A 12112-nucleotide genomic window follows, 5' to 3' on the forward strand; every position below is an offset into this window, starting at 1 on the left:
GACCCACAGTTCAAGCTCCGGCTGTGTGAGCGGGGGTGTGGGAATAACCCTGACCAAAATAAACACAAGGTGTGAAATGGAATGAAAAACAGAATCGAATCTAACACACCCTGGGCACTGTGAAATCTGATTTTCCTATTTCACACCCCGAAAAACACTCTTAACACCAAAAACACAAATGCCGGGGGAGACACTCATCGCTGCCCTTTCATCTCAGGGCTCTGGGCTTGAGGCTGACACAGGCTAAAGGACCACTCCCTCCTGACTGTGTGAGATAATTCTCAGCAATTCGAGATCAAGTTATAGCACCCATTAAACTGGCTCTATAAATAAAGACTCGCGTTTCTCCAGCGCCTGTCACCACCTCAGGACATCCCAAAGCGCTTTACAGCCAATGAAGTACTATTTGAAGTGTGGTCACTGTTGTAATGTAGGAAACGCGGCAGCCAGTTTGCGCACAGCAAGCTCCCACAAACAGTAATGTGATAATAACCAGATCATCTGTTTTTAGTGATGTTGGTTGAGGGATAAATATTGGCCCCAGGACACCGGGGAGAACTCCCCCTGCTCTTCTTCCAATAGTGGCCGTGGGATCTTTTACATCCACCTGAGAGGGCAGACGGGGCCTCGGTTTAACGTCTCACCCAAAAGACGGCACCTCTGACAGTACAGCGCTCCCTCAGTACTGCCCCTCCGACAATGCGGCGCTCCCTCAGTACTGCCCCTCCGACAGTGCAGCGCTCCCTCAGTACTGCCCCTCCGACAGTGCGGCGCTCCCTCAGTACTGTCCCTCCGACAGTGCAGCGCTCCCTCAGTACTGCCCCTCCGACAATGCGGCGCTCCCTCAGTCCTGCCCCTCCGACAGTGCGGCGCTCCCTCAGTACCGCCCCTCCGACAGTGCGGCGCTCCCTCAGTACTGCCCCTCCGACAGTGCGGCACTCTCTCAGTACCGCCCCTCCGACAGTGGGGCACTCCCTCAGTACTGCCCCTCCGACAGTGCGGCGCCCCCTCAGTACTGCCCCTCCGACAATGCGGCGCTCCCTCAGTCCTGCCCCTCCGACAGTGCGGCGCTCCCTCAGTACCGCCCCTCCGACAGTGCGGCGCTCCCTCAGTACTGCCCCTCCGACAGTGCGGCACTCTCTCAGTACCGCCCCTCCGACAGTGGGGCACTCCCTCAGTACTGCCCCTCCGACAGTGCGGCGCCCCCTCAGTACTGCCCCTCCGACAGTGCGGCACTCCCTCAGTACCGCCCCTCCGACAGTGGGGCACTCCCTCAGTACCGCCCCTCCGACAGTGCGGCGCTCCCTCAGTACTGCCCCTCCGACAGTGCGGCGCTCCCTCAGTATTGGCACTGGGAGTGTCGGCCTGGATTATGGGCTCGAGTCTCTGGAGTGGGGCTCGAACCCACGACCTTCTGTCTCAAGAAGCGAGCGTGCTACCCACTGGGCCACGGCTGACACCTAACATGGCAATCTTAGCTGCAGGGCTCACTCAGGAAGTAGGGCTGACTTGAGGCACCTGCAAGTTCTGTGCTTGCAGGGGAGCCTTGGAGAAGAGGTCACCCCTACAGCAGAGTTCAATGTCACACCCAAATACATTTTCCTGTGTGTGGGGGGAGCAATTTGAGGTGCTAACACTTGCGAAGGAGGAGGGGGGGGCGGGTGGAAAGCTTAGTATGGTTCGTTCCATTCACCCCCCTCCCACCCCTTCCTCTCACGTGGTAAAAATGGAATCTTCCAGCAGCCACCTGATCCATGAGACTGGATGTCAATTGATTCCTGTACAGCATAGAAACATAGAAGATAGGAGCAGGAGTAGGCCATTCGGCCCCTCGAGTCTGCTCCGCCATTCAATGAGATCATGGCTGATCATCCAAATTCAGTACCCTGTCCCTGCTTTCTCCCCATATCCCTTGATCCCTTTAGCCTTAAGAAATATATCTAACTCCTTCTTGAATATATTTAATGAATTGGCCTCAACTACCTTCTGTGGTAGAGAATTCCACAGGTTCACCACTCTCTGGGTGAAGAAATTCCTCCTCATCTCTGTCCTAAATGGCTTACCCCTTATCCTTAGCCTGTGACCCCTGGTTCTGGACTCCCCTGCCATCGGGAACATCCTTCCTGCATCTAGTCTGTCCAGTCCTGTTAGAATTTTATAAGTTTCGATGAGATCCCCTCTCATTCTTCTAAACTCCAGCGAGTATAAGCTCAATCGACCCAATCTCTCCTCATACATCATTCCTGCCATCCCAGGTATCAGCCTGGTGAATCTTCGCTGCACTCCCTCCATGGCAAGAACATCCTTCCTCAGATAAGGCGACCAAAACTGCACACAATACTCAAGGTGTGGTCTCACCAAGGCCCTGTACAACTGCAGCAAGACATCCTTGCTCCTGTACTCAAACCCTCTCATTACGAAGGCCAACATACCATTTGTCTTCTTAACCGCCTGCTGCACCTGCATGCTTACCTTCAGGAGGCCATTCGGCCCCTCATGTCTGTGCTGGCTCTTTGCTGGAGCCATCCCAAACTGTTCCCACTGCACTTCTCTCTCTCTCTCTCTCTTCATAGCCCTGTATAAGAACATAAGTAATAGGAGCAGGAGTAGGCCATTCGGCCCCTCGCGCCTGTTCCGCCATTCAACAAGATCATGGCAGGGGGGGAATTATGCTTGAACTGTATAAAACACTAGTTAGGCCTCAGCTAGAGTACTGCGTGCAGTTCTGGTCACCACATTACAGGAAAGATGTGATTGCTCCAGAGAGGGTACAGAGGAGATTTACAAGGATGTTGCTGGGAGTAGAGAATCTTAGCTACGAGGAAAGACTGGATAGGCTGGGCCTGTTTTCCTTGGAACAGAGGAGGCTGAGGGGAGACCTTATTGAGGTGTATAAAATAATGAGGGGCCTGGATAAAGTGGATAGAAAGGATCTATTTCCCTTAGCAGAGGGGTCAAAAACCAGGGGGCACAGATTTAAAGTAATTGGTGGAAGGTTTAAAGGGGATTTGAGGGGAAATTTCTTCACCCAGAGGGTTGTGGGGGTCTGGAACTCACCGCCTGAAAGGGTGGTAGAGGCAGGAACCCGAACCACATTTAAAAAGTACTTGGATGTGCACTTGGGATGCTCTAACCTGCAGGGCTATGGACCAAGAGCTGGGAAGTGGGATTAGGCTGGAGGGCTCGTTGTTGGCCGGCGCGGACACGATGGGCCGAAATGGCCTCCTTCCGTGCTGTAACTTTCTGTGATTCTATGATCTTCGACCTCAACTCCACTTTCCCGCCCGATCCCCATATCCCTTGATTCCTTGATTCCCCTAGAGTCCAAAAATCTCTCGATCTCAGCCTTGAATATACTGAACGACTGAGCCTCCACAGCCCTCTGGGGCAGAGAATTCCAAAGATTCACCGCCCTCTGAGTGAAGAAATTCCTTCTCATCTCAGTTCTAAATGGCCGACCCCTTAGCCTGAGACTGTGACCCCTGGTTCTAGACCTTCTTCCTTTGCTTCCAATAGTTTTCCAATTTTCCTTAAAAAGAGGCAGTGGTCTCAGCCTCAACCCCCCCTCTGTGTAAAGAAATGTCTCCTAAACTCTCTCCTCACTCTCTCAGTGCTAGTTTTAAATTGATGATCCCTTGCCACAGACTCCCCAACCAGAGGACATACTCTTTCCTTATCGACGCTATCAAATCTATTCATAATTTAAAAAAAACTCCATTAAATCTCCTCTTAGCCTTCTCTGCTCCGGTGGGAACAGTCCCAGTATCTCAAGTCTCTCCTCATTACTATAGTTTTCCAACCCTGGCGTCATTCCACTAAATCTATGCTCCCTGTGGCTTTAACATCCTTTCTATAATTAAGCAACAGCAACAATGTGCATTTATATAGCGCCTTTAACGTAGTAAAACGTCCCAGGGCGCTTCACAGGAGCGATTATCAGACAAGATTTGACCCCGAGCCACATAAGGGGATATTAGGACAGGTGACCAAAAGCTTGGTCAAAGAGGTCGGTTTTAAGGAGCGTCTTAAAGGAGGAGGAGAGAGAGGCGGAGAGGTTTAGGGAGGGATTTCCAGAGCTCGGGGCCCAGGCGGCTGAAGGCACGACCGCCAATGGTGGAGCGATGGAAATCGGGGGGATGCGCGAGAGGGCGGAATTGGAGGAGCGCCGAGATCTCGGAGGGCTGTGGAGCTGGAGGAGGTCACAGAGATAGGGAGGGGGGCAAGGAGGCCGCGGAGGGGATTTGAACAGGAGGATGAGAATTTTAAAATCGAGGCGTTGCCGGACCGGGGAGCCAATGTAGGTCAGTGAGCACAGGGGGTGATGGGTGAACAGGACTCCCCAAAAACTGCAGACAATCTGTGGCCTCCTATCCACACAGCTGGTGATCGATAGGCCTGGAAACACTAAAATCTACTGGGCCAAAAATGTCGGAGAGAAAAGGAAAGTTATTTCGGAAACCCATCCTCAGTGTCATTGGTCTCTCTGTCTCTCTCTCTCTGTCTCTCTCTCTCTCTGTCTCTCTCTCTCTCTCTCTCTCGCTCTCTCGCTCTCTCTCTCTCTCTGTCTCTCTCTGTCTCTCTCTGTCTCTCTCTCTGTCTGTCTGTCTCTCTCTCTCTCTCTCTCTCCTTCCCCCTCTCTCAGTTCAGTTCAGTTCAGTTCAAATGCTTTATTGGCATGAAAGTTTACAGAGAACCATATTGCCAAAGCTTACATAGCAAAAAGGTACAGTTTTCCAACATTCTGTAGGTGTCAATCGATTTGACATTTGTTGGGTACATACAATATTACTTTTAAACAATATTAATTTTAAACAGTCTTTGTACTTCATTTGGTACGTTCAATATTAATTTTAAACAGTCTTAATTTTAAACAGTCCTCAGGTTGTGACATGTTGTTACATATTTGGCCCCAAGGTATGGTCTGTCTCCTTCTCCCAGGACTAATCTCAATTTTGACAGGTCATCCAATTCCTTGAAATCGGGGGTTGTTTGGCTTAGCTTGTTGAATAATATGTTTCTTGATGTGTTGAATTTTTCGCATTTTAGGAGGAAATGCATTTCTGTTTCAACCTCGCCGGCCAGACATTGATCGCATATTCTATTCTCTCTAGACTGCCAGGATTTCTTGTATCTGCCTTTTTCAATTTCCAGTTGGTGGTCGCTTAGTCTGTACCTGGTGAGGGTCTGTCTCTGTTTTGTGTCTCTGATGGTCGTGAGGTAGTCTGCCAGTTTATATTCTCTTTTTAGGGCCCGGTAACATTCTAATCTGCTTTGGCTTTCGGTTATTTTGTTCCAATGTTCCAGGTAGGTTTCTTTGCATTGTTTAATGATTTGGTTCACTCGGATTGGTGTTTGGACGGCTGTGTTGGTCTGGGGCTGGTCAGGGTCCGGCTGAGTACTTAGTTTCAGTAGCAGCTGACTCAGGGGACTCTTTTCTGGGTTTAGCTCTTGGGTCTGAAAGGCTTTGAAATGAAGGGTGTCTGGGGAGCTAGATTTGAGGTGATTTAGGAAGTTTAGTGCTCGTTTTTGGATGTTTATTATCAGTGGGTATCTGCCTAGTTCGGCTCTGCATGCATTTGTTGGCGTTTTTCTTTGGGTGCGAAGGATGCTTCGGCAGAATTCTGCATGTAGGGCTTCTATTGTGTGTTTTTCCCATTTAGTGTAGCTTTGGTGATTTAGCGGGCCCCATACTTCACTACCGTACAGTGCAATGGGCAGGATTATGCTGTCAAATATTTTTAGCCAGATTTTGATTGGGATTTGGATGTTGTAGAATTTTCTTTTTATTGCATATAGGGCTCTTCGGGCTTTTTCTCCAGTCCCTCTCTCTCTCTCCATCTGTCCCTCTCTCTCTCCATCTGTCCCTCTCTCTGTCCATCTGTCCCTCTCTCTCCATCTGTCCCTCTCTCTCCATCTGTCTCTCTCTCTCTCCATCTGTCCCTCTCTCTCTCGATGGGAGAGTTAGGGGACTAGAGGGATGGGCTTCGATGGGAGAGTTAGGGGACTAGAGGGATGGGCTTCGATGGGAGAGTTAGGGGACTAGAGGGATGGGCTTCGATGGGAGAGTTAGGGGACTAGAGGGATGGGCTTCGATGGGAGAGTTAGGGGACTAGGGGGATGGGCTTCGATGGGAGAGTTAGGGGACTAGAGGGATGGGCTTCGATGGGAGAGTTAGGGGACTAGAGGGATGGGCTTCGATGGGAGAGTTAGGGGACGAGAGGGATGGGCTTCAATGGGAGAGTTAGGGGACTAGAGCGATGGGCTTTGATGAGTCAATCACCTTCCTGGTCCTTTACTTATGTTGTTACATTGAAAAAGGCTCAACAACACTGACTGGAGATAAATCTTTACAAAACGAATAAGTGACTTTGACAAATTGCCAAACCATTTCCCAAAGGATTTTCCTGTGAAGATACTGTCCCCATTAAAACATCCTGTAACAGAATCAGGCCTGTTACTATTTCAAATCACTTCGAGTGACATCTGACCATGGACTGGGTCTCGTTGAGTCCCACAGGCACCAAGGCGGTCGCAGTTCACTCTCCTCCTGTATAGTCATCATTGTCAGTTTTTGACCACATAATAACAACTTGATTTATATATAACTTGACATAACGGCAGCCCGATCTTCCCCGCTACTCCATAACTTGCAAAGGAGCAGTTGGATGCTCCTGCAAAGGTGAGAAAGAAAAGGGAATGAAAGTTGGAAAATTTGTGAAGTCACACGACAGGTAAAGAGAGAGAAAAAGGAGTGAGGGAGAAAAAGAGGAGGGAGAGGGAAGGAGGGAGAGAACGTGACAAAGGCGTCAGCGAGAGAGGAGAAACAGAAAGAAGGGGAGGGAGACAAAGAGAGAGAAGGTGAGAGAGACAGAGAGAGAGAAGGTGAGAGAGACAGAGAGAGAGAAGGGGAGAGAGACAGAGAGAGAGAAGGTGAGAGAGACAGAGAGAGAGAAGGGGAGAGAGACAGAGAGAGAGAGAAGGGGAGAGAGACAGAGAGAGAGAGAAGGGGAGAGAGACAGAGAGAGAGAAGGTGAGAGAGACAAAGAGAGAGAAGGTGAGAGAGAGAGAGAGAAAGAGAGAGAGACAGAGAGAGAGAGAGAGACAGAGAGAGAGAGAGAGAGAGAATAGAATATGCGATCAATGTCTGGCCGGCGAGGTTGAAACAGAAATGCATTTCCTCCTAAAATGCGAAAAATTCAACACATCAAGAAACATATTATTCAACAAGCTCAGCCAAACAACCCCAGATTTCAAGGAATTGGATGACCTGTCAAAATTGAGATTAGTCCTAGGAGAAGGAGACAGACCATACCTTGGGGCCCAATATGTAACAACATGTCACAACCTGAGGACTGTTTAAAATTAAGACTGTTTAAAATTAATATTGAACGTACCAAATGAAGTACAAAGACTGTTTAAAATTAATATTGTTTAAAAGTAATATTGTATGTACCCAACAAATGTCAAATCGATTGACACCTACAGAATGTTGGAAAACTGTACCTTTTTGCTATGTAAGCTTTGGCAATATGGTTCTCTGTAAACTTTCATGCCAATAAAGCATTTTAATTGGAAATTGGAATTGGAATTGGAGAGACAGAGAGAGAGAAGGGGAGAGAGACAGAGAGAGAGAAGGGGAGAGAGACAGAGAGAGAGAAGGGGAGAGAGACAGAGAGAGAGAAGGGGAGAGAGACAGAGAGAGAGAAGGTGAGAGAGACAGAGAGAGAGAAGGGGAGAGAGACAGAGAGAGAGAAGGGGAGAGAGACAGAGAGAGAGAAGGGGGGAGAGACAGAGAGAGAGAAGGGGAGAGAGACAGAGAGAGAGAAGGGGGGAGAGACAGAGAGAGAGAAGGGGAGAGAGACAGAGAGAGAGAAGGGGAGAGAGACAGAGAGAGAGAAGGGGAGAGAGACAGAGAGAGAGAAGGTGAGAGAGACAGAGAGAGAGAAGGGGGGAGAGACAGAGAGAGAGAAGGGGAGAGACAGAGAGAAAGAAGGTGAGAGAGACAGAGAGAGAGAAGGGGAGAGAGAGACAGAGAGAGAGAGAGAGAGAAGGTGAGAGAGACAGAGAGAGAGAAGGGGAGAGAGACAGAGAGAGAGAAGGGGAGAGAGACAGAGAGATTAAACAGGGATTACAACAACAACTAGACCTACTCGACAAATACTGCCAAAATTGGGCTCTAACAGTAAATCTAAAGAAAACCAACATCATGATTTTTCAGAAAAGACCCAGATGTCAGGAAAACAAATACCAGTTTACCCTCAGTGATACCACTATAGGACACACTATGAGCTACACCTACCTTGGTCTAACTATTACAGCATCAGGGAGCTTCAGCATAGCAGTGAATGCACTAAAAGAAAAAGCCCGAAGAGCCCTATATGCAATAAAAAGAAAATTCTACAACATCCAAATCCCAATCAAAATCTGGCTCAAAATTTTTGACAGCATAATCCTGCCCATTGCACTGTACGGTAGTGAAGTATGGGGCCCGCTAAATCACCAAAGCTACACTAAATGGGAAAAACACACAATAGAAGCCCTACATGCAGAATTCTGCCGAAGCATCCTTCGCACCCAAAGAAAAACGCCAACAAATGCATGCAGAGCCGAACTAGGCAGATACCCACTGATAATAAACATCCAAAAACGAGCACTAAACTTCCTAAATCACCTCAAATCTAGCTCCCCAGACACCCTTCATTTCAAAGCCTTTCAGACCCAAGAGCTAAACCCAGAAAAGAGTCCCCTGAGTCAGCTGCTACTGAAACTAAGTACTCAGCCGGACCCTGACCAGCCCCAGACCAACACAGCCGTCCAAACACCAATCCGAGTGAACCAAATCATTAAAAAATGCAAAGAAACCTACCTGGAACATTGGAACAAAATAACCGAAAGCCAAAGCAGATTAGAATGTTACCGGGCCCTAAAAAGAGAATATAAACTGGCAGACTACCTCACGACCATCAGAGACACAAAACAGAGACAGACCCTCACCAGGTACAGACTAAGCGACCACCAACTGGAAATTGAAAAAGGCAGATACAAGAAATCCTGGCAGCCTAGAGAGAATAGAATATGCGATCAATGTCTGGCTGGCGAGGTTGAAACAGAAATGCATTTCCTCCTAAAATGCGAAAAATTCAACACATCAAGAAACATATTATTCAACAAGCTAAGCCAAACAACCCCAGATTTCAAGGAATTGGATGATCTGTCAAAATTGAGATTAGTCCTAGGAGAAGGAGACAGACCATACCTTGGGGCTAAATATGTAACAACATGTCACAACCTGAGGACTGTTTAAAAGTAAGACTGTTTAAAATTAATATTGAACGTACCAAATGAAGTAGAAAGACTGTTTAAAATTAATATTGTTTAAAAGTAATATTGTATATACCCAACAAATGTCAAATCGATTGACACCTACAGAATGTTGGAAAACTGTACCTTTTTGCAATGTAAGCTTTGGCAATATGGTTCTCTGTAAACTTTCATGCCAATAAAGCATTTGAACTGAACTGAACTGAACTGAGAGAGACAGAGAGAGAGAGAGAGACAGAGAGAGAGAAGGGGGGAGAGACAGAGAGAGAGAGAGAGAGACAGAGAGAGAGAAGGGGGGAGAGACAGAGAGAGAGAAGGGGAGAGAGACAGAGAGAGAGAAGGGGAGAGAGACAGAGAGAGAGAAGGGGGGAGAGACAGAGAGAGAGAAGGGGAGAGAGACAGAGAGAGAGAAGGGGAGAGAGACAGAGAGAGAGAGAGAGAGAGACAGAGAGAGAGAAGGTGAGAGAGACAGAGAGAGAGAGAGAGAGAGACAGAGAGAGAGAAGGGGAGAGAGACAGAGAGAGAGAGAGAGAGAGACAGAGAGAGAGAAGGTGAGAGAGACAGAGAGAGAGAAGGGGGGAGAGACAGAGAGAGAGGTGAGAGAGACAGAGAGAGAGAAGGGGAGAGAGAGACAGAGAGAGAGAAGGTGAGAGAGACAGAGAGAGAGGTGAGAGAGGCAGAGAGAGAGAGACAGAGAGAGAGAAGGGGAGAGAGACAGAGAGAGAGAGACAGAGAGAGAGAAGGGGAGAGAGACAGAGAGAGAGACAGAGAGAGAGAGACAGAGAGAGAGACAGAGAGAGAGAAGGGGAGAGAGACAGAGAGAGAGAGAGACAGAGAGAGAGAGAGAGAGAGAGAGAGAGAGAGAGAGAAGGGGAGAGAGACAGAGAGAGAGAGAAGGGGAGAGAGACAGAGAGAGAGAGAAGGGGAGAGAGACAGAGAGAGAAAGAAGGGGAGAGAGGAAAGGAAAGAGAGAGAGGAGAGAAAGAAAGAAGGGAAGAGAGACAGAGAGAGAAAGAAGGGGAGAGAGACAGAGAGAGAAAGAAGGGGGGAGAGAGAAAGAGAGAGAGGAGAGAGAGAGAGAGAGAGGAGACAGCAAAAAAGGAGAAAGAGACAGAGCAGGAAAGAAGAGAGAGGTAAAGAAGGGGAGAGAGAGTGTCGGGGGATAGTGAGCGCTGAAATAGGCAGAGAAAGAAAGGAGAGAGGAGAGAGAGAAAGGGGTGAAGGAAGAGGAGAGAAAGGAGAGAGGGAAATGAAGAAGAGAGCGATGAAGGAGACAGGGGAGAGAAAAAGTGAGGGAAAGATAACGAAAGGAGCAGTGAGAGAGAGAGAGAGAGTGTTCGAGATCTGAACCGCGGATTTAGAAAGATGTTTTACACAGTGCCAGTTCAGCAGTTTTAAAACTGTCCAGCATTCGCCCTGATCGTTAAGCAAAGACGTTGCCCCTCTCCCCCCTCACCACCCCCCCAACCCGAAGTACCTGCTTGGGGGCAATAATCCTTGCCAGCGGCAGGGCAGAAGAACAGCAGCGTGACGAGAGCGAGCAGGTCGCGGGCTGCACGGATCGCCATATCTGTACCCAGGCATCCGCCTATCGTGGCCGCGGGTCGGGCCGGAAGGGCAATCGCGGGTGGGATCTGGCCCAGGTCTCACCGCAGATCCTGATAGGTCGGAGGTGTGTGGTGGAGGCTCGATTCTTCCGCAATTACCTCCCCCCGCACCGCCGCCTCTTCCCCACCACCACCCGACCTCGTCTAGCTTCACCGCGAGCGATGGTCCCTTATCTGCTGGCTGCCTTGTTCTGACAGGCACTCGACTTCCCCTCGGCTAATGACTGGGACTGTGAGCAGCAGGGAAACGCGTTAGGGAACTTGTCCTGCTCATTGTTTGCATAATGCAGGGGCGGGGCTGATCGGTCGGTCACACTCGGGGCTCACACCGCAAGAGGGAGGGACGGAAACATTTAAGGAGGTGGAGATCCTGCTTGAGTTATTAATCTGTCATGCCCATTACAAACCCTCCTTCTGATGTCCCCCCCACCGTCCACTAAACACGATGCCCCCACCCCCTGCAACCCCCCACTACCATTCCCAACCTCACAGAATACAACAGCACAGGAGGAGGCCATTCGGCCCATCGTGCCTGTGCCGGCTCTTTGAACGAGCTCTCCAATTAGTCCCACTCCCCCTGCTCTTTCCCCACAGCCCTGTGAATTTCTCCTTTTCAAGTATTTCTCCAATTCCCTTTTGAAAGTCACTATTGAATCTGCTTCCACCGCCCTTTCAGGCAGCGCGTTCCAGATCACAACAACTCGCTGCGTAAAAAACATTCTCCTCATCTCCCCCTCTGGTTCTTTTGCCGATTATCTTCAATCTGTGTCCTCTGGTTACCGACCCTCCTGCCACTGGGAACACTTTCTCCCAATCTACTCGATCAAAAATCCCTCGTGAGTTTGAACGCCTCGATTAAATCTCCCCTTAGCCTTCGCTGCTCCAAGGAGAACAATCCCAGCTTCTCCAGTCTCTCTACATAGCCTTGCAATAAAAGACAGACTTGCATTTCTACAGCCACCTCAGGACGTCCCAAAGAGCTTCACAGCCAATGAAGTACTTTTTTTGAAGTGTAGTCACTGTTGTAATGTACGAAACACGGCAGCCGATTTGCGCACAGCAAGCTCCCACAAACAGCAATGACCAGATCATCTGTTTTTTAGTGACGTCGGTTGAGGGATAATTATTGTCCCCAGGACACCAGGCTCCCCCTGATCTTCTTCCAATAGCGGCCGTGGGATCTT

At 49.1% G+C, this 12112-nt stretch overlaps 1 protein-coding gene across 1 annotated transcript in view; it reads right to left on the reverse strand.

The window, feature by feature from the left end:
- Positions 1–10889, reverse strand: part of LOC147086570 (interleukin-6 receptor subunit alpha-like) — a 71835-nt gene extending 60946 nt beyond the window's left edge. Inside the window, exon 1 of the mRNA XM_085978272.1 lies at positions 10799–10889. Coding sequence (XP_085834398.1) covers positions 10799–10889 — 91 coding nt within the window. The remainder of the gene's footprint in view (positions 1–10798) is intronic.
- Positions 10890–12112: the final 1223 nt, after the last annotated feature.

The sequence above is a fragment of the Somniosus microcephalus genome, unplaced genomic scaffold, assembly GCF_052327205.1.
Source record: "Somniosus microcephalus isolate GS21.2 unplaced genomic scaffold, FLI_Smic_1.0 unresolved_chr7, whole genome shotgun sequence".
NCBI lineage: Eukaryota > Metazoa > Chordata > Chondrichthyes > Squaliformes > Somniosidae > Somniosus > Somniosus microcephalus.